We start from the raw sequence: 26,536 nt of genomic DNA on the forward strand, positions 1-26,536 counted from the left end.
ATAAGGGTGAAGTCAGAGGAAGAGATCTGGATTATCAAGTGTGTAAAAAAAGATAATAAAACAAGAAAGTAAGCAAATTAAAATTGAGGCCAAAACCCAGGTAGAATTCAAAACAAAATCTAAATAAAAGACAAAGCTTTAATACAGAAAGGAAAAGTTATGGCTGAAAAAAATATCAATATATTGAAATAAAATTGTTGCTCAAAGGACATCAAAGTGTGATGTTGTTTAGTGTCCAGCCTCATGCATGCTTCACAATGCAAAGATACCTGCATGAGTGTGACGACGCTGCATTTGTAGGAATGGTTCTGAGCAGAGGAAACCATAAACGCTGCTTTTGCTCCACGACTATATTCGGTGAGTGTCAGCAACTTCCTGATAGTAGTTCAGAAGAAGGGAAGCCATCAGCAGTGGCGGCGTAGAGGCAAGAGAAGTGGACTTGAGATCGGAAGCACTTTGAAACATTTTGCCACTGTGGCTCCTCAAACAAGACCTTTGACCCCCCCATCAGCTCCCAGTGTTACTGCCACCACTCCAGGTGAGTGACTGCAGAAAAAAAATCATTTCCCCAAGGATATTAATGAAGTTTGATTAGCTTTGTCATTATATGACACCTTTTTGCATGTAACTCAGTGCACTGACACACTATAACACACAATAACGAAACAGGAAGTGCAACACAAATGAAATGAGTATAATCCAAGTGAGTTCAGAGGATAAGACATGCAGAAAGATAGCAAAGCAAGATAAACTGATAATAATAAACACAACTGGGTTAAAGAAAAACAAAACATAGGAATAAGATTGCTGTTCAGCTGACAAGCAAAAGTGTAATGTTTTGTATCCAGCGCCATGCATGCACATCTGTGCATGAGACTGACTTTATCGCATTGGTAGAATTCAGCTTGTGCAAGAAGACATCAGAAACTGTGTATTCTGCAGGAGATAGCAGCAGCAGTGTGTGTGTGTGTGTTTGTGTTTGAGCAGGCTGGGAGGGACGGAGAGGGAGGGAGCTGCTGCTGCTCGCTGGGAGAAAGACACACCGCGACCCAGCTGAACACACGGCAGGCTGCTAGCTGAGAGGGCAGCATGGCGGGGCTACACGACTTCCACCAAGGCAGCCACTGTCACAGGAAAACGTGGATCAATATACTACTGGGAATACTTCAGCTACTTTTACCCTGCGTACAGCACGGAGGAGCGCAGCTGCAAGGTTTGTGCTCTCATTTATTTCCCTTTTCTGGACGGTGACACCACCGTTGTAGGGGGAAAAAAAAAAGAAAAAGGAAAAAAAAACCGTAAGTTAGCTTGACTGACTTGGCAGTAACGCTGGATACAATTTGAAATAAACAGTCGAACATGTTACAGCGGATGAAAAATAATCAGAATAAAGTTATTCCGGAGTATTTTCTTTAAATTTCAGCCTCGGTTTGAACCAGTGTTTTATCAAGCCTGCTAGTTCTCGCTAGCTTCCAGTTCCCCTATTCTCGCTCATAAAATATAACTCACCCATAGATGAAAGTAGGAAATTATTTAGACTGTGAAATGACTGACCTACATCTGCCAGAGTAATAAATCTACACATTTATGTAAGATGTGTATTTAGGGCTGGAACACTGGTGTGTTTACTGCAGTGTGTTTTCCAAGTTGGTTAGCCTCCGCGCTAAGCTACAGGCAGCTAGCGAACAGCCCTTTGTCAGGCTGCCGAGGAGAACTCATTTCCTCACTTCTGTTCGCGATCCACGCTATTTTTGCTCCATTAACTTGATAATAACGCACACGTCTATTGAGCCCGGTGCGTTCTCTCGCCGCTAACTGCTAATTTCTTGCCCTCTCTTCAAGCTCTGAGTCAGATGTCCACCAGCGTGGTCGAGGTCTGGCAGCCGGAGGAGGCAGAGCCTTTAGTCCCGCTCCAGGTAACCACATTCCTGCCTTGACTTTCAGCTTCTTGGACGACATGAAGCTGAATTTGTGAATATGCACAAGCAAAAACATAATATAAAACAAATTAAAAAAAAAAAACAGCGATCACCACAGCACTGCAGCCGAAAGCTCGGAGAAATGAATGAACACGTGTGGGAGGTCTGGAGCATCGTTATTGTTGTGTTTGCAGTTTGTATCCAGTGATGTTGTGGATTGTTCGTCATTTTACTTTATGATCTTGGCTGTGATTGTCTGCCGTGATATTATCCAGCTATAAGTCTCGTTTATACACACAACAACTCCGAAATGAAGCCAGAGCATGAGGCCACCTGCCATGTGGCTCCTCCTTATTTTTCTTTTGTACATAGTGTCCATTATGGAGTTGGATCTGTATAGTTCACAATGAGAGCATGCCAGGAGCGAGGCTGTCCACTCCTGCACACTACTTTACAATCATTCACTCCTTGTGTGTTTGGTTGAGCCATATTCTAAGAAATCTAGGAAGTGCTTTACATTTTTATCACAGGGTAGACGTCTGTGGGGATTGCGTAATTGTAGAGCAAAGAGAGTGCAAACAGAAGGAGGTTCAGTGTTTACCTGTAGGCTGTCATGAGGTCGGTCACCAGCTGAGGCCCTGTCCTACCTGAGGAGAGCGTGCTACTTTCTGTTGGTGAAATTAGTCTTTTGTGGGGTTTTAACACCATATAACTGAAGCAGGGTCTTTAATAATACTGCTTACTAATTGCAGCTAGAGATGATAATACTATGACTAAAGATAATGCATTATAATGTAATAATTTATTGGATGAACTGATGGAAACTGATGTATATAAATGAGTGCAGAAGCACATCACTATTTTTTTTTCATGCATCGCTAACTTGCAGATGAAACGGCAGATGCCAGCGTCGTTGACATTGTCGGGTGTCATGTTTAACAGTGAATGGAGGCACTGTCTCAGTTACACGGACTATGTGTCAGAGCATGACGGGGATGTCTTTCCTTTTTACTGTGAGGGTGCAGATGGTCATCTGGTTAGATAGTGTGGTGTTTCCCACAGCTTGAGAATGTACTAGTGTACAGGTGGCTGTTTGTCACACTTTCCTGATACATAGATTTTCTCCTAGTTTTTTTTTTCTCCATGTAACCATGATTTACCGATGTCCTTTAAACGTTTCACTTGGAGGTAGTCACAAAGACTGCTCTCACAGAAGTGTTGTGCTCACTCAGGAAGTGCAGCACATGCAACCAAGACAGGTGTGACTGAGTCTGAAAAGAGTGAAAGAAACCGTCTGAATGTGAGATGCACTCGAGCTGGAAGTGCCTGCCTGCCTTTTCATGTACGTGAAGTGCTACAGTTCGTGTTGGTTTGCCATTTCTGAGATCATAAAAGCTTCTGTGTGAATTACTGGAGTCGTAATTGCTGCCTTCTTTCACTTCCTCCTGGGGTTTTTGTTCTCATTGTCTTGTGTTGTGCATTTGCCAGAGAATTATCTGATTAGATTGGCCTCTCGTCTGACTGCGCTTATTTCCTTGTTATTAAAGATGAGTTGTTCTGGGCACCTATTTGAATTTCGCACAGAGACTGGAATCATAAATGTTTAAATCCCTATCTAGTGGAATCAAGTTCATTTACACCCGCTGCAGCGAGCAGTGTTAGCCTGTCGTATTGTTGTCCTTAGTCTCTGCCCGTCTCCTTGTTAATGTGTCACTCTTTAAAACGGGCTCGGGGTATTGTAGGATCCCAGTCAGAGCGGAACTGGAACATTTCAAGTTGCAACATGTAGCTTCTACCACGTGCAGAGAGGAAGTGTGTTGCTTGAATCAGACTTTCTCCTGGATGAATTTTAGTAAATCTGCTTCTTCAGCACTTGTAACACATTGATAAATTATGATCAAATAAAAAGGCCCTTTGGTGAGTCCTACAAAAGCAGGATTGTTCTCAAGCTGTCGTGATTCCTGCACAAACTACAAAGAATTACTTCACTGTCACATTTTGACTTCTTTGGCATAGTGCTGCATAAAAAAAAGACCGACTGCATTCTAAATGTTTTCCACTGGTCTAGTTTTGTGGCACTTTTTTTTTTCTGAAGTCACAGAGCTGCTATAATGTGCGCGATTGTTCTTGAGCAAACTGTATTTCTGCGAGTCTCAGAGCTTATCTCTGTTGGCCATGTGTTGCACGCACAACTACAACTCAGTCGTTAACAGTGTTTATATGGCCGCCGGTGAGTCTTACCTGCTCAGCGAATAAAGTCTGGCTACTGTGCAAATGTTCAAGGGTTAGCGTGTGTCATGCCTGCATGACTTATGACCAAGTGTGGAGCCAGTTAAAGTTTCCCCACGTGTAACAACACACTCGATGCACACTGCGGTGATCAGGTAATAGTTGAGAGCACGCACATGGTTTTGAAGTAACTAGATTGCTGCTAACCCCATTTGTTGTGATTCTAAATATATCTGGTACTAAACTGTGCTGTCTGTAGCTAACCTATTAGTGCTCCAGCGTGAGAATTAATCATGGTCTGATCACACGGTTCGTACCAGCTCAGCAAAATTTGACATTAAATGGTCTAATGAGTGTCAGTTTCTTCTGCGACATTCAGATGGTCGACAGCATTAAAGCTTGGAAGCATCTGGTTCAGGATTCTAGAGATGTGAGGCGTGAAGGATCTTGGGACACCACAGCTGATCTGAGCATCGTTCACCATGTTTATTCCTTTATGACTGGAGTGAACCATCTTGTGATGACACCACGGCTCTAAACTCATTAATCTCAAACAGGTCTCTTAGACCTGACAATACAACCCTTTCTCGCTTTGAAAACCAGTTAGTCTCCCAATTATTATGGCTCTATTTTTCTTTTTTTTGGGCCTTAAGCCTTTCCTACACCCATAACAGGTTTGTTCGCCTTTGGGGACCGGCTACCAGTCGGGATTTATTCAGCAGTACTGCGGGAACACGGAGCTGACCACTAGGTGCTGGTTGCTGTTCTGAGAGCTGCAGCGCTCTCTGCCAACACTGGCACAATTTGCTGCCTGCTGTCTAATTTAGAGCCATGATGCAAAGGATTTAATGCCAGTTTTAGTTTCCTGAAGCCTCTCCAGTTTTCTCCTTGGATTTGCTGCTTCAGTCACAGTGAAATCATATTTTCAGCTAAATTCAAAGGACTGAAGTGCAGATTCAAATGAAATGGGGCCGTTTGTGTTTTATCATTGTGAATTAAGCCTCTTGTTCATGAATACGAGCTGCTCGCAGCCTGAAGGCGGTTTGGCATACCAGCACACGCTCATCCCACGAATATCTTTCTTCTTAAGGTTACAGTAGTGATGTTCAATAAATGGATTTCTGTTTCACCTCACTGAAATGTCTGTTTGGTCATTTTCAGGTTGAAAAGGAGCGAAGAAGAGACGGTCTTCCTCTCGAAGACAGGTGAGCGATTTCTTTAGCCCGCCCTCTCTGCTGTTAGCTCGAAAGTGAAACCTTTCCGACAGTCAAGCAAAGCCAGCACTTTGTCTCGGTTTTGCAGTTGAAGCGTCAGAGAAAGTCACACATGCATTCAACAATTTCAGAAGGATGCGAAGCTGAAAAAGCTTCCACCTGGACATGAGTGGCACGTTTTGTCCCCAAGCTGCACTTTTATCATCCGACCTCAAACCAACTCCCAGATTGCATCATGCAGACATGTTTTTCTGCCATGCTGTAGATTAGAACGCTAACTGCGAGATGGACTGCAACCAGAGCTGCGGCGGCGTTTTTCTTCTCTTTTTTTCCTTCTCGACTCCCCAGATGGAAAAACTATTGTCCACTTCAGTACAGAAAAAAAAAAAAAAAAAACCTGCTGTTTATATAAAGCCGTGCTGCAACGTACATATTTAACGGCCCGCATGTCAGACGACAGCTATGCTAAATGGTTTGTGGCCGCGTGTCGACGCGTTGCAGGACTCGCAGAGATAAACGACGCCGTGTAGTTTCAGCGCGTCGGGCCGAGTGTGAAAAGCCTTTTTAAAAAAAAAAAAAAAAAAAAAAAGAGTCCTTTTCCTCTGCGTGCAGGCCCCGGTGTTTATGTTGGTGAGTGAGGGGGCGTGTGACGGAGAGAGTTTGGGGGCGTGCGTTAACGGAGGCACAGAGCTGAATTCCTGACTAATTTTAGAACTCCTTGAAAGAAAAAAGAGGGGTGGTCTGTCTTTCCCAGCTGCTTTTGTTCCTGCAGAAAATACTCTGGAAAATAAGTTTTTGTCAGCGGGTCTGCAAGTTAATGGTATTATCTGTTAGTGCACCGGTCATGTTCGCCTGCTCGGAAACGGCAATCTTGAGGCTGTTGTAACCCTTTTGACAGTTTTTCTGGGGTTTTTTTTAAAGCCGCAAATCAACATGCTAGTCGGCTTCACTTCTGCTTCTTGTTTATGTCTGAGAAGATTAACAAGGAGCAGCAGCCGTGCCAGTAATGTAAAGACGCTGAGCTTTAAGCTCGTACATTGAAACTGGATATGATCCATATACTCTGCTCCCTGAATAGATGTTTGGACTGCGGCATTTTGCAAGTTTCACTGACTTCTTTCTGCGAGATGAGGCCAGTTTCAGTTTCTATGCAGTGGGTTGTCCAATGAGTCCAGCTCATGCAACCTGTGCCGATCGTACAAAGTTATTGAACCTGGTTTAATGATGGATTCAGTTTCAGCCTGACATTTGAATATTCTTTATTTTGGGACAAAAATGTGTGTTAAACCAGCAAATTGCATGTTTTGTAGGACTCAGACTAGCAGAACAATTCCATCTAGCCCCTCAAACCATTCAGATCTGGATAATTTTTATGTTTATTTGATTGCTACATGTGGACTCGCTATTTATAGGTTATTCTCTTTCATTTAAACACCTGTTTACTGTTCTTTTGTACTATTCTATACCTAATCTTTGCCCAGTAAACCTGGATGATTGACAATATATTTACCTACCTTGTGCACTCAAAAAACGAGCTGTTCTGTTCAAGTGAGCACGGTTGGAGAGTTTATTTGCTTTACGTGTGACCAGCAGTTGCTTGAACAGTGTGGGAATAACGCTATTTTTAAACCTCAAGAGGTTAGATGCAAAAGAGGCGTTGCAGTGTCGGCTGACCTCAGGACCTCCGGAGCTGTGGACTGCGAGGCCTCTCGTGCAGGGGTTATCAGGCACTCACCAGGCCTGCCGTCACTTTCTTGCACTCTAAAGGGCAGAGCAAGCAGCAGATACAGAGGTCGACGATATCATGTTGAGGTTTTGGTCAATATGTCCAAAGTTGTCTTTTTTAAATTAGTAAGCCTAATCAGCATCGCAGATATTATTACCGTCAGTATGTCTTTCAGAATGTCTTTTCTAAGCCCACATTTTAGAAAAAAGGTAGTTGTCCAACATGTGGCTTTAATTTCAGACGGTCCTTTTGTTTTCCTGTCGTCTGGGAACAATGGCTGACCTGAAGTCTCGTCTGCTCCTGACCTCTCCCCCCGAAGCTCGACTCAGGTCGCTGCTTCCACTGACTTTATTTGAGTTAGATCCAGGGGATCAAATCGCACCAAGCATAACTTGTTATTTCTGTACTGAGGCGGTGGACAGAATCCTTGGACTACAGTGCAGTGGTGTGCTCGTTGAGCGGCTGGGATTTTCTACAAATTCAAAGTTACTACTGTACACTGCAGTTTAAATGTCTCAGGCATTTCAGAGTGTGACACTTGCTGATCAGTGAACATGTTTTCACACTGTGTTTTAATGTCATAGCTGATTAAACCAGTAAATTTATCTCTGTTCTTCTTTGTACACATTATTTCATTTTCCACAACAGATCATTGCACCACAGAATCGTAGCACTTTGTGACCCGAAGACCTTCAGGCAACAGCGTTAGCTCATTTCTGCTTCCATATTTGACCTCTCCTGCACTCATCCGCATGCAGACTTTTCTGTTTTGAGTAATTCGACCGTAACTTCTGCTGTTTGGCAGGTTGTGAATTAACCAACCATAGTAGTTGGAGGGATCTTGAAGATGAAGCGGCGGTTATGTAATTGCAGAAAGCAGTGTGGCAAACATCAAGTGAGGCCCCGCTGCCACTTTATTTAAACTTCTTTGTGCTTCCCTTTTTTTTTCTTTTCTACACTACAAACTGGAGAAGTAACATAAAGGAGATGTGTCGTGAAAGTAAAACACACGTCTGTACGTCATTAAATATAAGAAACACAGGACTTAATTCCATTTTGCCTCCTTGGTTTTCATGCCTATTTTTCTGTCTGACACCCTCTCTTCAGTCAGTTTGCAGGCTTAATGTTAATTTTGCATTCATTCGTCACTTTGATCCAGCAGCAACGCGGAGTGAAGTGCGTTCAGTTTCAGCAGGGAGAATTAGCATCCGTGTAATGAGGACATCAGAGAATGTTGTATTCTGCACTGTCAAGTGCTTGTGTGGCCAGATGTATTAATGAGGTTACGCCTCTTGATTTCATTAATTCAATGAGATCCAAGTTGTTGATGAATTTTGCAGTAATCACAGATCTTTTCATCTGAAACATGCACTGATAATAAATGAGTAGTTCGTGTGCTAACTGGTGCCTGCATGGCTTGACTTGACCGAGGCAATCACGTTTTAAAGGACATTGTGAGATTTTTTTAATTTTTTTTGTTATTGGGGAAAATTGGAAGGAAAAACATCTTTTCTAAGGTGAAAGTAAGATTCTCAGCATAATTTGATACACGAACGCTTTTTTTAACTTTCTACATGTTGAAACCCGTTGGACGGCAGCGACAGTGGAGTTAATGGGCGGAGAAGTGTTTTATACGAATCGTTCTTAATGCTTTTTATGAAGATTGTAAGAGTACGCTGCTGCTCATACGGTGACCCGGATTGGTGAGAAGACTTGTTTATTAGTAGTACCCTGTTAAAGCTCATCGGTGTCATGTCCCAACTGTAAACAGCTGTCAACATGTAGTTTATACTTTCTATTAATACAAAGTTAACACATCTTTTTGTAACCCCCCCCTCTGTTGTTTCTACATTCCATTATGTGAACTCAGCAGAGTCTGGAGAACAAGCTCTCAATTTAGACGTCTGTCCAACTTGAAGAAAACATTTGATCACTCACTTCCGCTCTCGGTGTTGATAAAGTTGCCACTGTAAGCTGTTTCCAAGATCTTCTGTTCCTTCCATGCCAACATGCCAACAAAATGTATCTGTAATCATTTCATAGCACCAGCGCATCAGAGCAGCCCACATGTGGACCAAAATAACGTCATCGTTTTCAAATGTTTAGAGATGTAAAATGTGTTTGACCTGTATTTTTTTTACATCAAGACGTTATTTTCTTCACTGCTGCAGAAGAAGTTTGATCACTTCCACACAGATTGGTTCATCTTCAGCCGCAACAGTTGAGATAAAAAGCAGACAGCATAGACGATAAGTGGAACTGCGTTATGTTGACCAGGATAAATGCAGTCTCAATCAGTACAGCTGTTGCGTAAGAACGTGGGTGCCCTCGGGGCGAGCTTTGCTTTTCTACACAATCATTTATTATTCATGCAGTGTTTTGAAATTACGCAAGATTGCAAGACTAAGCTTGCAGTTTGTGCGTTCGGTGGCTCAAGATGTGCAAGTGGGGTGTGTGCACACTTGCATCAAACGTGTGGTGAAGTGGTGCAGCTCACAAACTGATTGTCGACCTCTTGTAACTGTGCTGATCAGGACGAGCGTCTCGGAACAAGGATCTCAAGTTTTTTTTGTGTCAGACTTTGTTTGACGTTGTCTCAAAACCCCCTCTGTGGACCCGCTGTGGGCTCAGCTCACATCCTCTGCCGTACCCCCGCCTGCCCAGCAAATGCCACTGCGCTATAGTTGGTGGGGGCAGATGGTGACTTGTGTGAAGAACTGTTGCTTATGTGAATATTCAGTAGTTAATGTGCTGTTTTGCCCAAATATAGCAGCCTGGAAAAGGACATTTAGAACCCATCCTGTTATTATCGTAGCTGCGTTTTGATGATTTTACCGGGAAAAATTAATAGTTTTACATGAATTTGTGACCACTGTGGGCTCTGTAGGTTACAAATTGGACTGAGGTGTCTTTTGATGGGACTTGGTGCTGCTTTTATTTAATTTAATTCACACTTTTCTCAATATGCCTTCATTCATAGTGTTGATGCCTTCAGTGAGAATCTGCAATGTAAACAGTGCAGTAAATAAAGGAAAAAAAACATTGAGACTGTGAATCCAAACTTTGAACTGTGCGCATGCGGCCACAAATCAGCTGTTTGCTCAAGGCTTTGGGTCACCAGCTCCCAGAGCTAATTAGCACATGAAGTCACAGCGCCAGCAGTGAAAACACAGTGCGACTCCAGAAAGATGCTGTGACCACCAACAATCCACATGTTGCAAGTTGTGTAAATGTATTTTATCATGTCCGAGCTGAGTCTGGGCTGCTTTTAGGTTCTGGATTTGTGAGTTCATGCTTTTATAGGCCTTTTTTTTTTTTTTTTTTTTTTTTTTAGTTTAAATAAAATATTACAGTACCGATTCCTTCCCACCCTCAGCGTATGCGGCTGTTCCTTTTCATGCATGCAGTCTGGGGTGGGTAGAGTTATTCATCTGCCCACTCATCCAACTGGAGTGTGTAATGATTCACTGGTGCAAAGGTTATTTTTGCCTATTATGCTATTGCTTGTGCCCCCCCGTGCCCATTATATCTTTATTCCAGTGAATGCACAGTTCTGCTTATTTTGTTGAACAGGGAAGTAAGCCATTTGTGACGTGGTCAGGGTCAGTACAAGTGTAGTTATTGGAATCGTACAGAAAAACTCCATCTATATGCATTGATGTTTTTGATATGTTAGGTTTTTAAAAAGTAGAGATGAGCACTGTGATTGTGAACTAATGTTTTTGTTTTTTTTTTTCCCTCTGTTTAACAGCTCCTCTCCATTTTCCCTGGAGAATGGGAAGCCCCTGCATTTTCAGCCTCCAGCGCTGGAGTTTGGGATGCAGTAAGTGCTGCTATCACTTTCTGTTTTTGCATAGCATATCCTAACAAATACAGATTTTTACAAACTTGTAACACAGAGATTAATTGTAATTCATTCAGCCGTATTTCGGTCTTTGTTTAGAATAAGTATATTCCGGCGCATCACACCGAGCGACCTGCAGCTGCGGTAAATGCTGCAGAAAGAGCAAGGGCCGTTTTAGCATTCATTTACAGACAGGATGTCCGAGTATGGCAGTCAGCCTGCTTCGAGACACATATGGGAGAAGGGTGACCCCCAGACTTCAGGGTTAAGAACGTCACTGCATGCCTCCGTCGTCCCAGAGCAGACACAATACCGAGGCCGACCAGCGATCTGCGTCGCTCCCACTGAGAGTAAACATTCACCAACTGGTTTCAGCCTCAAACTTTGTAACTGTACAGGTGAAATTCAAAAACCCAAGACAATTTGGTATTTAGGATTGAAAATGGGCCGTGTGCCAAAGAGATCTACACATCAGTTTCATTTTTATGGGTGAATGTACGATGATTTCGTACATTGAAAAACCACTCAAACATCAAACATCACCAATGGAGGTCTCCAAACAGAGCGACGACATGAAGGCTGCACTGTTTACCCGGTTGTTCAGTTTTGATGTTATGCATGCAACGCCCACAGAAATCTGCCAGCTGGTGGTATTGATGATCCTAACTTTAAATATCCAAACTGTGTTTTGTCTTTTTTTTTTGTTTTTTTTTCACACGAGACAGAAATTCATCCTTAGTGTGAACAGATTGACAGCAGCTCAGAAACAGGTGAAATGCTTTAATCTGCCGTGCCATCTTCTTAGTTCATCTGTGGGTGTGCAGTTCAAGTCACACTCCGACAGACAAACAGGAAGTGAAAGGTGGGGTGTCAGATAAATGGCACACTGTAGATATGTAGCATTTTGGACTATACTGGGCCTGCACTGCTTTTAGTGTTGAAACTAATATATGTTTTCGATGTACTAATGCCTTTTTTTGTGCCTTTTTTTTTTTAATCTTCCACACTCTTTGATACAAATGTGAATCATCTTGTGTCGATCTGGTATACCTTGTACTTCATTAGCACTTTGCAACTTCAAATGCAGTAAAGAACAAACCGTGTTTTCCCTTGTAATCAGTCCCTTGCTGTTGCGCGAGCGCTGCGCAGTAGGAATGTTGCTCATGGGCTCCTCCGGTTGTCGGCTGCTCATGTGTGCATAGACAGCCATTGACTCCGCTCTAATTCCATCAGGGTTTCCCTTTTTCCAAATTCCCTGTGCTGCCTGGTGACCGCTGTTTCCAACTCCGTTGAAGCACAAACAAGCAAACCGACGACCCGATCCGGCGCATGTGCGGCTCGTCTGCGTCGACTGGATGGAAAAGGCCACGCGTGTCAAAAGTTCCAGCCGACACAGAGCGCTAATTTAAACCTCAAAAACCTCGCTTTAAGAAGTTGTCATTTACACAACCAGCCACACCTTAATAGCTAGATGTAACTATAACATTTCAGCACAAACTATTCCAAGACTGAGCAGTAAAGTCCTCAGCGGAGGTTCAGGGTATTATGACTCCCTAAAGACATTCAGCCCTGAAGACACATTTCATCATGAACGACTCCCTCTCAAACCAAATGTGATCTTCATGATGAAAGGCTTTAAACGGAGACGTGTATTTTAATTAAACTCGAAGTCTAATAAGATTTTGAAATTAATGAAGGAAAAAGCTTTGGCAAAAAGCCTCCAGACGAGACATTAATTTTTAGCCTTTGTTTAAGTGTCACCATGCAAAACGCGCCGAGGGCGGCATTAATAGATTGCTTGTAACAATGATCGAGCTTCCAAGGTAACCTTCATACTGATGTTTCCTAAAGCTGTTTCATAACCTGCCTCTTGATTTGTCTACCTGAGTTTCTTATAAACTTACAGCCTGACTATGAAGTTGAAAGAACTCGCTGTATGCTTCAGTGATTTTCTGCTGTGATGTTGCTAAAGGGCCAGTCTCATTATAGCTGTGATCTCTTCTAACGATTAAAGTTAACATGCGGATGTGTGTACGTCTTAACTCGTTTACATGTGACCTTTAAAAAGGGAGCCCAGATTATTGCATGACCGCGTCCTCTCATACTCAAATACACTGCCGTAAACACGATCTCCAGCTGCGGCGTGGATAAAGTTACTTGTTAATTTCTTGCAACACTTACTAGTTATTAGAGAGGGTTAAAATTAATAGGCCACATAGTGCCACGCTGACTTGCCTTTGGTGGTAATCTTCATTCAGAGGGCAACAAGGTGGATGATTTAGGTCCTCACAGCTGTTTTCAGGAGCATAAAAGAGTGGGTCACGAGAGTAACTCGACTCCCGTGCTCCGAGCATTGGTTTGACCTTGTGAGGGTGGCTGCGGTATAAAGAGGGATCAGCGCAGACCAAAGTGTGCATCAAGAGGTGCAAAGCGGCCGTAGATGTTTCATCTCAGCTGAGGTTACTTGCAAATAAGCTCCACAGAAAAATAAATAAACATAGTCCAGACTGCCGATTGAGGTTGTGAAAGGTGGAATCCCATCATTCTCGATCCTCCAGACGACACTCAGGAGACCGAAAGATACTTTGTCTTCCTCTCCAGCTCCAAAGCTGATACCGACAGTGCAATCTAGACGATCCCTCTTTGTTTTCTACGCTCTGGAAGCTGTTTAGAAGAAATATTTCCACAGTAATCTGAGCTGGGGAGTAGCTCCGCCACAGGATGCACCATGATGGTGCCACTTGGAGTTTAGAAGTGATTATGTCAAAAATGGAAACATATTTTGTCGTTGTAAGAGTGTGTACAAACAGGAGATGTTTATGGACAATTGGGGCCCAAGAAGAATGAAACAGATGACTTTGTAGGGGAACACTTAAGTTGACAAGAAGGCTGTTCATTTTCAATTAGACTTTATCGACTCTAACAACTTGTCACAGCTCTAATATGTTAAATGAGCAGCAGAGGGATCTAGTTTAGCAAGTAGGCCACATTATTAAGCTAATGTATGGTTCGAATTGTACAAAAGTACTTTGTGTCCAGAAATAGTGTGGAGTTCACCCCCCGTTTATATAAGCACAGTGGGGAATGCATCTATATATGATCTTCTGTCCGTCTTTCCAGGCCGCTGGGGCTGCCAAGAGCTGAAACCATATATATACACAACCCCAGCCAGGAAGTTCCTGTGACACTGCTGTCAATGTTTACATCCAGCAGGCATTTTTACATACCTTCCTTCCACAGAAGAGTGAGTATGCACACGAGAAGTGACGTTCCGGATCAGCTGTGTTCGAATTCCCTGCCTGAATGTCACGTTTCCCTCTCTTTCCCAGGTGATCCCACCCAGAGGGAAGGCATCTTTTAAACTAATTTTCCTCCCGTCTGAGGAGGGCAATGTAGAAAACACATTATTTATAAACACATCGGCCCATGGGCTGCTGTCATACCAAGTAAGTTTGCTTGAATAGACGCGTTTATCTTCACACCATGCTTAAATTTGGGTGTTGTTCGACCAGATTTTTTTCTTTTAATAGCTCAGTGAACAGATGACAGTTGTGTTGCCTTCCCATGGGCTCCCAGTGTAGGTTTACAGACAGATTCAGCCGCATCGAGGCCGTTTTTCCTAGAAACAGAAGGAATTGATCAGACTGCAGGTGTTGGACTGACTTTTCAAAACTTCACAACATCCATCGTGTTTTTCTTTTCATCCCACATGTCAACAAAAGAGGATTATCCTGTTAAAGAGGAGCTCATGCTTCATTCAGTTCTAACTCAAAAGGCATGTTGGATTTCAGTTTGTCAACCACAGACACCTGACGAAATCAAGCCAGTTCAGAGGGTTCAGCAATTGGATTGAAACATGTGTAATGGAAATGCCAAAATTCACTTTAAAACTTGAAATGCAAATGGGTCGTGTCTTTTTTTTTTTTATCACGATTCGAAACTCAATTCTTTTTTTTAATCTGCACTCGTTTCCTGAGATGTATCTTATTAGTCGAAACAAATATAATCTGGCTCAAAGATAGCTGTGCTCTGATGTGCCGCCACAGCTCGCTTCTCATGGGCTGGAAGCATGAAAGGCGACTGGTTTCCAGTTGATAGTTTTAACCTCAGCAGTGCAGAATCACCTCTGTGTACAGTTTGATACCAGCACCAGACCCACTTTGTTATTTAATGTTCTATGAGAAACATGTTTTGAAGGCTCAACCACAACACCACACATCATTTTAAGTCTCTTTGATATTTTGGGTACAGGAAGTGGTAAAGCAAGTCTTTTTGAGCTATTATGAAAGTCTTCTTTTGTTTCTCATCATCGCAAATTCAGAAAATGGACAAAACATGCATTATTAATGTTGACTCTCTATCGTTCCTCATATAAAATCATTACACTTTTTTTTTTCTTTTCTTGTGTATTTACCACGGTCGTAAAACACAAACCTCAGGCTGAGGCGCAGTAGTCAGTGTTGTACCGCGGCTTCAGGCTTAAGTAACTGACACTGCCTCTTTGTTTGCTTGTTGACTGCCTGGCCCTAATATCATGCGCATGGCAGTTGAGTCTCGTTTCTAAATGGTAATTACTTGTTTTCCAGGTATTTGGTGTGGGAGGTCACCAGGGTTCATTAATCTCTGTCCAGAGAAAGGACAGCCTGCTAATATTCCCCCACATCCAGAGCATTAAGCTGACCCAAACTCAGGTATGTGTTTTAACTGTTGGTGCGGCGAACAACAGCTCATCATTGGAAACAGCCGCTTTCCTCTTTCCTGTCCCCGATAAACAGTCGGCTCTGTTCGTACACACACAGATGCTTTGTCACACACACTGGCAAACACTGGCTATCATGAACGTATGAGGGCAGGCAAATTGAATGATCTTTGTTCCCACTTCTTTTTCTTGTCAAATCACAAACACACTGTTTGCTTGTAAGTTAAAAAAAGATAAATTTCAATCGGTTGTATTTTCTAGTCATGCAAACACCGATTAACTTGTGAAGAGTTTTGAAATGGAACTGAGGCAGTGAAAGTGTGTGTGAGACTCATGTGAAAGGAGTCCTCGCCTCCACAACAGGAAGTGCGATGGCAGTTGAAAAATTGTTACCGTAGCGGAGTGCAGACGAAACCCTCCCGATCACTCTGACTGCAGCTTAATACGTGCATGCACTCTTTTAATCTTTGATATGTTTCAACAAAGACTTTCTTACTATTTGATGCACTGAATCAGTGATTTTGAAAAGTCTTTCAAGAGTTGTTTCGCATGCAAAAAAGAGAGAACATGACAAAAGACTGTTGAAACTTGCAGGAAGATGCCTCCAACGTCACGATACTGGGTCTACTGCTGGAGTGCAGCTTGCCGAAGAGTTTGTTAAACAGTCCTCAGGTAATCCCTTTTCCCTCTCGCTTCAACTACTGGAACACTTTCAGTTCGTCCTGTTGTAACTAGTCGCATTTTTAGTTTCAAAGCAAAGGAACTGGAAAAACCACTTTTTTTTGCCCCCACAAAAGTTGAGAAGATGTTTTTTTTGTTTTTTTTCATTTTGAAGACCTGCAGCTCAGAATAATCCTAACACCATGTGATCATGAATCTGTCTGACTCTTAGTAGTTGATAGAAACGCTTTTGCCTGAATTGTCGGCAGCAAAACAACTAAATGTGGAACAAGAAGGGAAGCAGACGATGGGGAGGAAACATAGAATTTAAAGGAAGACAGTTGACCACAGACTTTATTTTTATGATGTGGAACCTGACATCGCTGATAGTTCGCTGCGGCCCGAGCCGAGCAGGCGGCCAGTGAGACTAAAACTTTCAGCTGACAGCTGGCCTCGTCATCGACGCGCCTTCTGTCTTCTGCACAGCCCCTCAGGAGGGCGCCATCTCTTGCCAGTCCTTTAATTGCTTTCTCGAGAGACTTTTTAATTGACGCAGGGCTCCCGGTACTCGTGTGGCGCGATACGCAGGAAGCGGCAGAGAACCTGGCGACGACGCCGTTATTAAATGAACTGAAGTCATCCTTGCGTTGGGTTGCATGAGCGTCCCAGCTGCAGCGCTCGGCTCGTTTCCAAGATCCACACCTGCTGCCTGAGATCTTTTTCAAGTCTTTGACCAAACTGAGAAATGGCCTCTGGTCATCGTCTGCACCGCGCGCAGATTAAATGAGCCTAACAGGAAGTTAGCAGTTGCCTGAGTTGCAGGGGATTAAATGTGCTGTCGCAGGCCTTGAACCCCCCCGTGGCACAGAGCCAGGGCATCTGTCTGCAGGTTGTCAAGTGGTGATTCACCCTCTGAGACAATCCCGGGGTTTGCAGTGAGATTTGCACTCTCCTTTCACAGATCTGTCAGCTTTGAGAGAGTGTTAGTCTCAGCGCGGAGAGGAGGAGACGGCAGTCATTTGCATCTCCTTCTTTCAGCTTCTAACATCCCTCCAAAACTCATCCCTCGTCTCGGCTTGTTTTTGCTTCTTTATCTCGGCCGTCGCATCGCTCCTCGTCATTCTCATGCTCCTCCATGTTTGTCTCTGTTTTTGTGCGTGGCTGGTATGCCTTTCCTGTCCCGTCCCAGGGGTCCTGCCTCCAGAGCGAGGAGCGCCTCAGTCTGCAGATTAATCTGTCAGCGCGCGGCGACCGGCCCGCCGACCTGGACAAGCTCAAGCCCTACGTCATCGAGCACATCTTGGTCCTGCTGGTCGCCCCGAGCGCTCAACAGGCCGCCATCGGTGGGTCCTCAGGTCTGGAAGCAAACGGACTGCAGTGTGTCTCGGCGTGGCAGTGCAGCAAAACACACAGCTTCACCATGACTGATGTGTCATCCATGAAACACACACACACACACACACACACACACACACACAGATGTCTCCGATTTCTCAGCGTTGAATGACCTCATTGAACGTTTAATCTGCCGCTAAAGCGAAGCAGAGGCCGAAAAGCTTGAGATAGTGTGTGTTTACATTCTGATATAGGATGAAAGCGTCTCCACTTCCTTTCTGTTTGGCCCATGTTTAGTTTGCATCTGGAGATTTAAGAACACTGCTGTTTGGAATAAACTGTCCGATGACAGATTGTTCTCATAAGTACATCAGTTGTGCTTTTAGGGCTTGTTGTGCAGCATAACAAGAGAAGAAGATCTACAGTTCCCCTAATATCTTTAAAAAGTTTGTGAAACTGGTTTATAGAGTTATTTTTGGGGGTTGGAATTTAATTATGTGAAGTATTTCCAGTACTGGATCCTCGGTTGTGATTCGTTTTACATCCAGTTAAAACTTTTGCCAAGTTAAACTTGCAGATTATAGAAAGACCATTAAATGTGTCTGTGACAGATTTGAACAAATTGGGTTACCGTATTTAAACCTGTACATTTTGAAACTGCACCTAAATGCTGTTAGCTCATTTATCTGCAACTGTCTCCACAGGGGAAGCAAAAATAGGAGTTTATATGATAAATTCAGGAGGGAAGAAGCTCCACGTAAAGGTGAGTGTTTGTTTTCCCCCGATCGCAGCTCTCTAGTCAACTTGTTTTGAGTCTGACTCGACGTCTCGTGTTCGCAGGACATGCAGGTGCTGTCAAAGGTTGAAGCCAGCCTCGATTTCAATCAAGCTCTTCTGAGACCAGAAGCAAAAAACTTCACTGAGGTGGCGACCATAGCGTGCAGAGGTGAACATTATTTGTACTTCACTCTTTTTTTTTTTTTTTTGTCTTCTGTTCAGCTTTATTGTAACAGGAGTTTTTTTTTTTTTTTTTTTTTTTTTCTTGTTTTTTTTCTTCTACCCTGCTCCAGGTTCACTGCCTGGTCACGGAGCAAAATGCTCAAGTCACGTCAGTTTAAAGATCATGGCAAACAGGACGACCCACAGCTTCCCTAAACCTCACATCATGCACAGGTAAAGCAGAAGCGTTGTAGCTCCAGCTCTAACAGATCATTTCTACTGCGTGTCCTGACGAGCATTAACCGAACATCGCTGCACTCAGAGAGCATGGTAAATCTCTTCTTGGTGCTTTCTGCAGATGGACCCAGGACGATTCGTTGAGCCTTTTCCAAATAAAGCAAAGAGACACCAACCAGGTGGACTTGTGGTTCACGAACCCGTCCCTGCTGCCCTTCACTGTTGTGAATGCCAGCCTGTCCGAGAAGCTGCACGGCGTCATGAAGGTGTGCATGACTGCGTGGCGTGACGAATTCTTACAAATTAAAGAAAGGAGAGAGCAAAACATAGATTTAGAACATATATTGTGAGTATAAACTAAATGATTCTCTCTGCTGCCCCCTGTCTGCCAGGTGATGAACTTCAGTCGTCCCCTGACGGTGAGCCAGGGCTGCTGGCATGTCCTGTCCCTGGAGTCGCTCAGCAGGACGCTGCCCGTCAAGCAGGTCTTCAGCCTGAGTCTGGACACCAGCCTGGGCTCCACCCTCCACATTCCACTCTACTTCCATTCTTCTTCTTCTTCCAAGGTGAACCTCCAGCCTCGGCCGTGATTTAGTATTTAGTTCTGTCTTTGTTCCGAGAAGAAACTCCGAGTTGTAACCGCCTGTGTGGCCGTCTGCAGGGCGACGTGGTGTTTGAAGCTGAACGCGAGTGTGGACGTCCTTGCCCTCTGAGACTCTCTGAGACAGGTGAAGCTTGGCAGCATACGACTTTCCTCGACAGCGGAAATGAGTTTTTATATATTTACCTAAATGTCCCTTCAGGGCGTTCAGAGTGGCAGCGCTCCCTCCTTCCTGACTTCTTCTCCTCATCCTGGACTGTTGATAGCAAGCTGGCGGCTGAGCTCTGCTCTCGGTGGCAGAACCACAAGGACAAGCTCCCCTGCAGGTATTTCTGTCTTCCAGCAATCACTGACACACGGCCCGGCCTTCTTCTGCCTTATTAACGTCCTGGAATGCTCCTCAGGTGGCTCAGACTCCCTGCAGAGACTGCCTCTCCCCTGGACTTTGGTGCCACACCTGTCAACGAGAGCAAAGTAAGCAACAGGTTTTTTCTCTCAAAATAGGTTCTTTCTTTGCAGATTTTTATTTTTGTGGCATTTGTCGAATGAAAAACATCCTTTTGGTTGCAGGTGAAGACTTTCATGCTGAAGAATCCTTCACCTTCAGTGGTTTCTGTTGAGATTAGAATCCTCTCCCTGTACCCAGCTCCGCTGGAGGCTCTGGATCTCCTCACTAAATGGTTGGTCGTAGCTTTAAAAAAGAAAAAAGAGAAAAGTTTTAATGAAACTGATCAACGGCGATCAAAGACTCCACTCATCATCCTTCAGGTTCATTGATGAAAGCGATTTCTTTGCTTTTCTTGGCAGGTTTAACATCAGCCCTCTCTCGGTCAACATCAGCACCTCGGAGTTTTCTCTGTTGGTTTCTCCTCTCAAGGTAGCGTTCGTCCTCGCCCAGCGCCGGCAGTCACATGTCACTCGATGCATTGCTGAACTGTTATCCCTCTCCTCCCGGTGTGGCTCGTTCCAGGCGGGCGAAAGCCTGGAGGACATTGCAGGAGAGGGTGTCCTGCGTCTGCTGCTGCAGCCCTGGGAGGCTCGGGAGGTCGCTGTGGTCTTCACCCCCTCCGAGCACAAGCCCACCACCACCATCCTGATCATCAGGTACAGGACTGTCGGACACGTTTGGATAAACTCCTTCATGTATTTTCTCTTCTGGTTCCGGTGTGAATTTGTGAGATATATTCCCCAGAGCATCATCTCTGCTCTCTATAGACGATAAAAATAGCTTTTACTATACAAATCTAATGCCTGGAGACTGAACCTCTCTGTTAGTCTCAGAACAGTTTTCTTTGTCTCTCGGGACGCGGTGATACCTATGGCTTTTGTGTTCGCTGTGTGGAGGATTTTTTTTCCTTCTGCTGTCGGACATCATGTTGTCTTTTGGCTTCCGCTCCGGCCGCGATCCGATAAAGCAAATCACATTATGCTGGTTACACGATCAATTAAATGCTTCCAGAAATCACATATTTATGGGTTTTTGAGTGTCCATTTAAACAAGATTAATAATTAGAATTTATGTTTTATCCAAAAGGCGTTCTGACAAAATTTGAGTGCTTTGGTTACAAAAAGAAAAGAAACATAATTGAATTGACTTCAAACCACAAAATGCAGTAAAAAATGTGACTCGCTTCCAGACTTTCTCGTGAAAACAAAATCCTAATAAATGCTCATTTTTGTGTGTTTCTTTCCACCGTGCCTCAGAAACAACTTGACGGTGTTTGACATGGTGACGGTGAAGGGCCACGGCGCCAAAGAGCTGCTGAAGGTGGGAGGAAAGCTCCCCGGCCCGGGAGCCTCTCTACGCTTCAACGTGCCTCAGTCCACCCTGATGGACTGTCGAGACGGTGAGGCGACGCCTAAACGCCACACAGATGTGTGACTGCTGAATTTTATTCCTCCTCTTCATCACTTTATAGCGCTCAGCCGACTTGGCGTAAAGAAACGTCTCTAATGAGTGATTCGTGTCACCCGCAGGCCTGCGCACCAACAAGCCCCTCTTCGCCATCAGGAAGAGCTTCAAGGTGGAGAATGCAGGAGAGCTTCCTCTCACCGTCATGTCCATGAATATCAACGGCTACAAATGTCAGGGATTCGGCTTCGAGGTGCTGCAGTGTCGATCCTTCAGCTTGGAGCACAACGGCTCCTCTGAGATCACCATCGCGTAAGTGGCGCTTCCTGATTCCTCTGAGTCGTGTCTTAATATGTAGTCGATTGCATTTTTATGAGAACTCGACAGTGAGCACCGCTCGTTCTCCTCGTCTCATCCATTTTCCCGATGAGACCTTCTCTCGTCTCCGTGCCGTACGTTGATTTCTGCGGTCCTCTGCCCGTGTGCGTCGTCAGGTTCACTCCGGACTTCACCTCGTCGTGGGTGATCCGGGACCTCACCCTGGTGACGTCCCGCGGGACGTCCTTCCCCTTCACCCTCAACGTGACGCTGCCCCACCACATGCTGCCCCTCTGCGCCCAGGTGGTCCCGGGCCCCAGCTGGGAGGAGACCTTCTGGGTGGTCACCCTGGTCTTCACCTGGTGAGTGGCTGGAACTCCGGACGGCCGGAGGGATGAGTCAGACACAGATCATCATGTCCCGTCTCTTTTGTCCTCCAGTTTCTCCTTGTTCGGCGTGTGTCTGATGGCGTTCCATCAAGCGCAGTACATTTTGAGCGAGTTCACCTCGCCCAGCATCAGGAGCAACCACAACTCTGTCCTGTCGCGGGAGAACGGCTCGGTCAATAGCGTCACTCCCAACGGAGTGAGGTGCGTCCCGGCGGCTTTCCACCGATGTGCAGACTGTAATCGCAGGTTTACGGTGTTAATATTCCTCCGATTGTCCTGTTTGTGCAGCAAAACCAAGGGCAGCTGTAAGACCTATGTGGACACCTGTCACACGTCTGACAAAGGCAAAGGGCGCGGCTCGCCGGCTCTGGCCAACAGCCCCGCCCCTCGTCCTCAGTCGGCCAAGAAAGGCTCCTCGAGCGCCCCGTCCCAGCAGCAGAAGAAGCACAAAGTCTCCGTCTATTACACCAAATACAAGCCCAGCGCCGCCACGGCCGCCGCGGTGGCGATGGACGAAGAGGCGGAGGACCTGACGCCGGAGGCGCCGCTCACCCCTGACGCCGACGTCTTCAACAACAACCAGCCGGCTTTCGTCAGCGAGATGGACAAAAAGACGCCCTCAGACTTCAAAGAAGACGTCCACAGCACCGTGGTGGAGGACAGAGCGCCAGCAGCGGTTATGTTTCCCGTGGAAACGCCTGCTGGGTTCCCGGACGACGTCATGGTGGGCCCGGGCCCTCGGCCGGGCCTGTTGGCGTGCAACCCCGTGGACAAGAGCTGCAGTGAGCGCTTCGCCGACAAGACGGCCGCAGAGAAAAGGGACGCTTCTGAGCCGGAGGTAATGGAAAGACCACAAGTGGACACCTGTCCGCTCTTTCAGGCTCGGCCTCTCACGTTCCTCGTTTTGATTTGTACCGACTCAGGTCAGAGAAGATGGCAAAGGCCAGAAGAAGAAAGCACAGACCACAGACGCCGGCGCCGGCGCTGCTCCGGGGAATAATAAGGGAAAGAGGAGTCGCAGGAAGACAGACAGTGTCTCCAGGTAACTTAGAAGATGTTTGCATCGCTTTAGAATTCTGATGTTTTCTTGAAAATGAAAGGTAACATGTTGCTGTGCTTCATCAGCCCTCCTGAGCACAACGTGCTCGTCATGCCAGAGAGGGAGAAAGAACCCGATTGGAAAACAGGCGACCGCAATCTAAACGGGACCCGCAGCAGGAACCGCTGCTGCAGCAGCGGCTCCAAATCGGAGGCGGCAAAGCCTGGACAGAGCGCGGAGAGCCCCCTCAAGCAGAACGGTGAGTCCGCTCCCGACGCAGGCCGTCTGGAAGCGCCCGCTCCGGTCCGCTCCGGTCCGCTCCGGTCTGATCTCAGCTGGTTTTGGCTTCTGGCAGGTGTGTGTTCGGCTCGCACTCGCAGAAAGTGTGCCACGGAGCGGCGCGTCGGCGGGCCGTGCGAGTCGGGCTCCGACTCGGGCAGCTCGTCGGGCAGCGTGCGGGCCAGCAGGGGGAGCTGGGGCAGCTGGAGCAGCGCCAGCAGCATGGAGGGAGACAAGGACCCCGGCGCCCGGACGCACGCCTACACTACCTCATCCAGAAAAAGTACGGCGTCCTGAAACGCGACTGGTTCGTCACCGGCCAGAGCCGAGGAAAGGCGGGTTCTGACTGTGGTTCTGTTGGTTCTCCAGGGGACTCCATGCAGTACAGCGTCTATCCAGCAGAGAGAGACTGTTACCAGGCCATGAATACAAACTACAAGGCTCTCAGGTACACAGCGCCCCACGAGACACTTCAAACCAGCTTCAAGAGATTCTTGATGTGAAAGACTTTTTTTTTTTAAATTGTTCCCTTTCTCCGTATTAGCATGAACAGCTTGTACCACAAAGACTTGTGCCAAAGCCCCGACGCCACAGCCGCCAGCTTCAGCCCCAGCTTTGCTGCGGTCACGGCAGGAATGGACAGGAACATGGGTAACGGCCCAGACACTCAGTCTGAAGGCTTTTGTGCGTCGCTGCCCGTTTCTGACGAAGCTGTTGTGTTCTCTACAAGACCTGACGGGCCAGTATCTGCCCGAAGAGACGTGGTCGGCGCCGTCCATCCCGCTCACCAACGAGTTCAGATACAACACCAGCGAGGCTCTGCCCTACATACCTCAAGCAGCCACGGCCGGGCCGTACAACGGGTAGGAGCCGCTGAGTGCTTTTTCTTCACCCGCAATAGGAGGTTTTGACAGATATTCTGCCCTCTAGTGGTTAACAAGAGCAATTAAAAAAAGAGAAATTTAAGATGTTTTAGAGCTTTTGAGTGGGAAGTTGGGGAGTTAACGTGGCAACATCTCCTTTCATGTAGCTTATTTCTCCATCTGTTCACTACAAAGAGTTATGTGTTTCCTTCTCTCCTGCAGGTTTACATGGAATAGTGCCAGCCAGTGCAACAATCCCTACAGCTACTGCGAGGAAGGCAACTACATCGGTACAAGCTCTGAGACACGCCTCGCTTTTACAACGTTACCAAATGGAGCGGATAAAATTGAAAATAGTTAATAATAGAGAAAAAGTCTCCTGACAGTTTTGCTGCCATCGTCTTGCAGGCAATGGGACGTTTCCCAGTGGTTTTCCCAGTCAGGACGGTCACGGTGTGCACGGCGTGCACGGCAGTCACGGCGGCTGGTGTGAGGAGCAGCCTCAGGAAGCTCCCTCCTCCTGGGACACAGCGGCCTGCGTAGGCAGCAAGGTAACCGGTCCAGTAGAGCTAACCGCCATGCGGCCACATCAGCCAGCATCGCGAGCCGCGACCAGCTCATCGTCACAGATACAGCATAACTGAGATAACCGCCATTACCTCATTACAAATCACCGAAGTTCTTCATACTAGATTTTAGACGTTTCTCCTCGAGCGCAGGTTTGCAGGAAGTTGTAGTAAGCTCCGTGTTGTTGGATTTTATTGTCTCCGTTCAGACTCGGCTCTGCTTACTCGATGTTGTGGTTTCAACAAGCCGCTTTGTGCTCGTGAGCAGAAAAGAGGAACCGCCAGAGCAGACTGCCTGGCGAGAAGTGTGTTAATTAGCTGCTCTTCCGGTTCCTGCTTCTGCTTTTTGCTTAGATTAATTTTTTTTTTTTTTTTTTCATCCTTTAAAGTCACGAACGGTCAGCGCCTGGCTAACCCCGCCCCGATAACGATGCGGTGTTTCTCCACAGCCTTACTTCTCGGGGACCCGCAGCCTGTCGCCCATGTCCAGCCTGTTCGGCTCCATCTGGACGCCGCAGAGCGAGCCCTACCAGAGCCACTTCCAGCCGGAGCGGTCGGCCCCCATGTCCCCCGTCTCGCCCGTCTCCCCCGTCTCCCCGCCGCACTCGCCCTTCACCCGGGAGGCGGAGCGGACCTGCGGACCGCTGCAGTACTCCAGCTTCAACCCCTTCGGCCCCCACATGAACCTGGACATATGGAACTCCTCCTCCAACCGCAGCTCCAACTCGCAGCTTTCCAACGACTCCGGCTACTGCGGAGACGTTTAAGAGTTTGAAAAGATAATAAACGATAAAGATAAAAAGCAAAATGGCAGACCTACCAATAACTGCAAACATATAAACATTGATATGTAAAAGAAAGGAAATAAAAATGAATGTTCTTTTACCATTTATGGGGAAAATGTGAATATTTCTTTTCTTTTATGTTCCCATTTTCAGATGTTAAATGTCGTGACAGGTTAAGCATTTGTTGTATATTTTTCTAGGTGTTTTGCAGTTTTGAACATAGAAAATTAAAAAAAAAAAGGTTTTCTACTTGAATGAGTCTTTTTTCAAAATGCTTTTAAGTTTCGTTTATCGGTTTCTCCTTTGGTTATGTTTTCATTTGAGCCTCATCAGATGTCTCATCCTCTCCAGATGCGAAACGCTTCACAAAAAAATGTATTTTCTCTGGATAAACATGAAGCCACGTCCTGCCCTCCAGGCGTAAAGATCATCACCTTACTGACGGATACACACCAGTCTAAATATTTACCATCGAACATAAAGAGATGAAGCTCGTCACTCCACTGAGGAACGCGTGACTCTGCTACAGAAGCATGAAGTCTGACCTCGGTCACCTCAGGAAGATCTGAAGTTTCTTCATTTCACACCTGCTGCGTGCCTCTGAAGGTAGTTTTGACATCCAGCTGCGGTCCTGGAAAGCCACCCACCTGCACTCCTCGATCTCATGTTGACGTCGTCCTCCAGCTTGTAGAAGAGCCTCTAACAAGTCCGTCATTGCAGGACGCCGGCCCTCGAGGACGGGGTTTGGACACTGTCTGTGTCTGAATTGGACTGGCAATATAACGTTTCTAAAAAAAAATCCATTATTTAAAAAACTAAAACTATACCACAAATATGAATTTTTCCCTTTAATGCGGCTACAAAATGACTGAAGAGTCTTTATAAATGCCAAAATCTCTTCAGCTGTTGTAATTCCAGGTGGTTTCACCTTTTATCAATGAATATTTATTACACTTCCCAATACAGAGTGCTTCAAGTAGATTCAGTCCAGGAGAAATCAACATTGAAAAGGTTCAAATTGAAAACTAAAAATAAGATTTAA

At 45.7% G+C, this 26,536-nt stretch overlaps 1 protein-coding gene across 2 annotated transcripts; it reads left to right on the forward strand.

Annotated features, from left to right (window-relative positions):
• The first annotated feature begins 1,026 nt into the window (after nucleotides 1-1,026).
• tmem131l (transmembrane 131 like) lies at nucleotides 1,027-25,743 on the forward strand. Of its 2 annotated transcripts, none has more exons than XM_030093832.1 (34): nucleotides 1,027-1,213; nucleotides 1,843-1,916; nucleotides 5,310-5,353; nucleotides 10,840-10,911; nucleotides 14,053-14,176; nucleotides 14,262-14,378; nucleotides 15,519-15,623; nucleotides 16,226-16,303; nucleotides 17,481-17,646; nucleotides 18,331-18,389; nucleotides 18,467-18,572; nucleotides 18,697-18,799; nucleotides 18,924-19,068; nucleotides 19,195-19,368; nucleotides 19,464-19,530; nucleotides 19,606-19,729; nucleotides 19,808-19,877; nucleotides 19,974-20,083; nucleotides 20,211-20,280; nucleotides 20,374-20,507; nucleotides 21,108-21,250; nucleotides 21,381-21,567; nucleotides 21,750-21,935; nucleotides 22,014-22,163; nucleotides 22,251-22,800; nucleotides 22,886-23,004; nucleotides 23,088-23,260; nucleotides 23,357-23,563; nucleotides 23,650-23,728; nucleotides 23,825-23,931; nucleotides 24,011-24,143; nucleotides 24,366-24,433; nucleotides 24,552-24,694; nucleotides 25,159-25,743. In XM_030093832.1, exons 1-34 carry the CDS (start codon nucleotides 1,090-1,092, stop codon nucleotides 25,474-25,476), a joined length of 4,629 nt encoding a protein of 1,542 aa, XP_029949692.1. In that variant the 5' UTR covers nucleotides 1,027-1,089; the 3' UTR covers nucleotides 25,477-25,743. The 2 variants fall into 2 exon arrangements, with proteins under 2 accessions (XP_029949692.1, XP_029949693.1); XM_030093833.1 differs by having other exon boundaries at nucleotides 17,481-17,634.
• Nucleotides 25,744-26,536: the final 793 nt, after the last annotated feature.

Source organism: Salarias fasciatus, chromosome 6 (assembly GCF_902148845.1).
Source record: "Salarias fasciatus chromosome 6, fSalaFa1.1, whole genome shotgun sequence".
Classification (NCBI taxonomy): Eukaryota; Metazoa; Chordata; class Actinopteri; order Blenniiformes; family Blenniidae; genus Salarias; species Salarias fasciatus.

Bases quoted from the DNA above. Each gene is read 5' to 3' on its own strand.
- tmem131l (XM_030093832.1), top strand. From the start codon at position 1,090: ATGGCGGGGCTACACGACTTCCACCAAGGCAGCCACTGTCACAGGAAA. The intron at 10,912-14,052 runs GTAAGTGCTGCT...CCGTCTTTCCAG, and splicing joins GCGCTGGAGTTTGGGATGCA to GCCGCTGGGGCTGCCAAGAG. The intron at 21,936-22,013 runs GTGAGTGGCTGG...TTTGTCCTCCAG, and splicing joins GTCACCCTGGTCTTCACCTG to TTTCTCCTTGTTCGGCGTGT.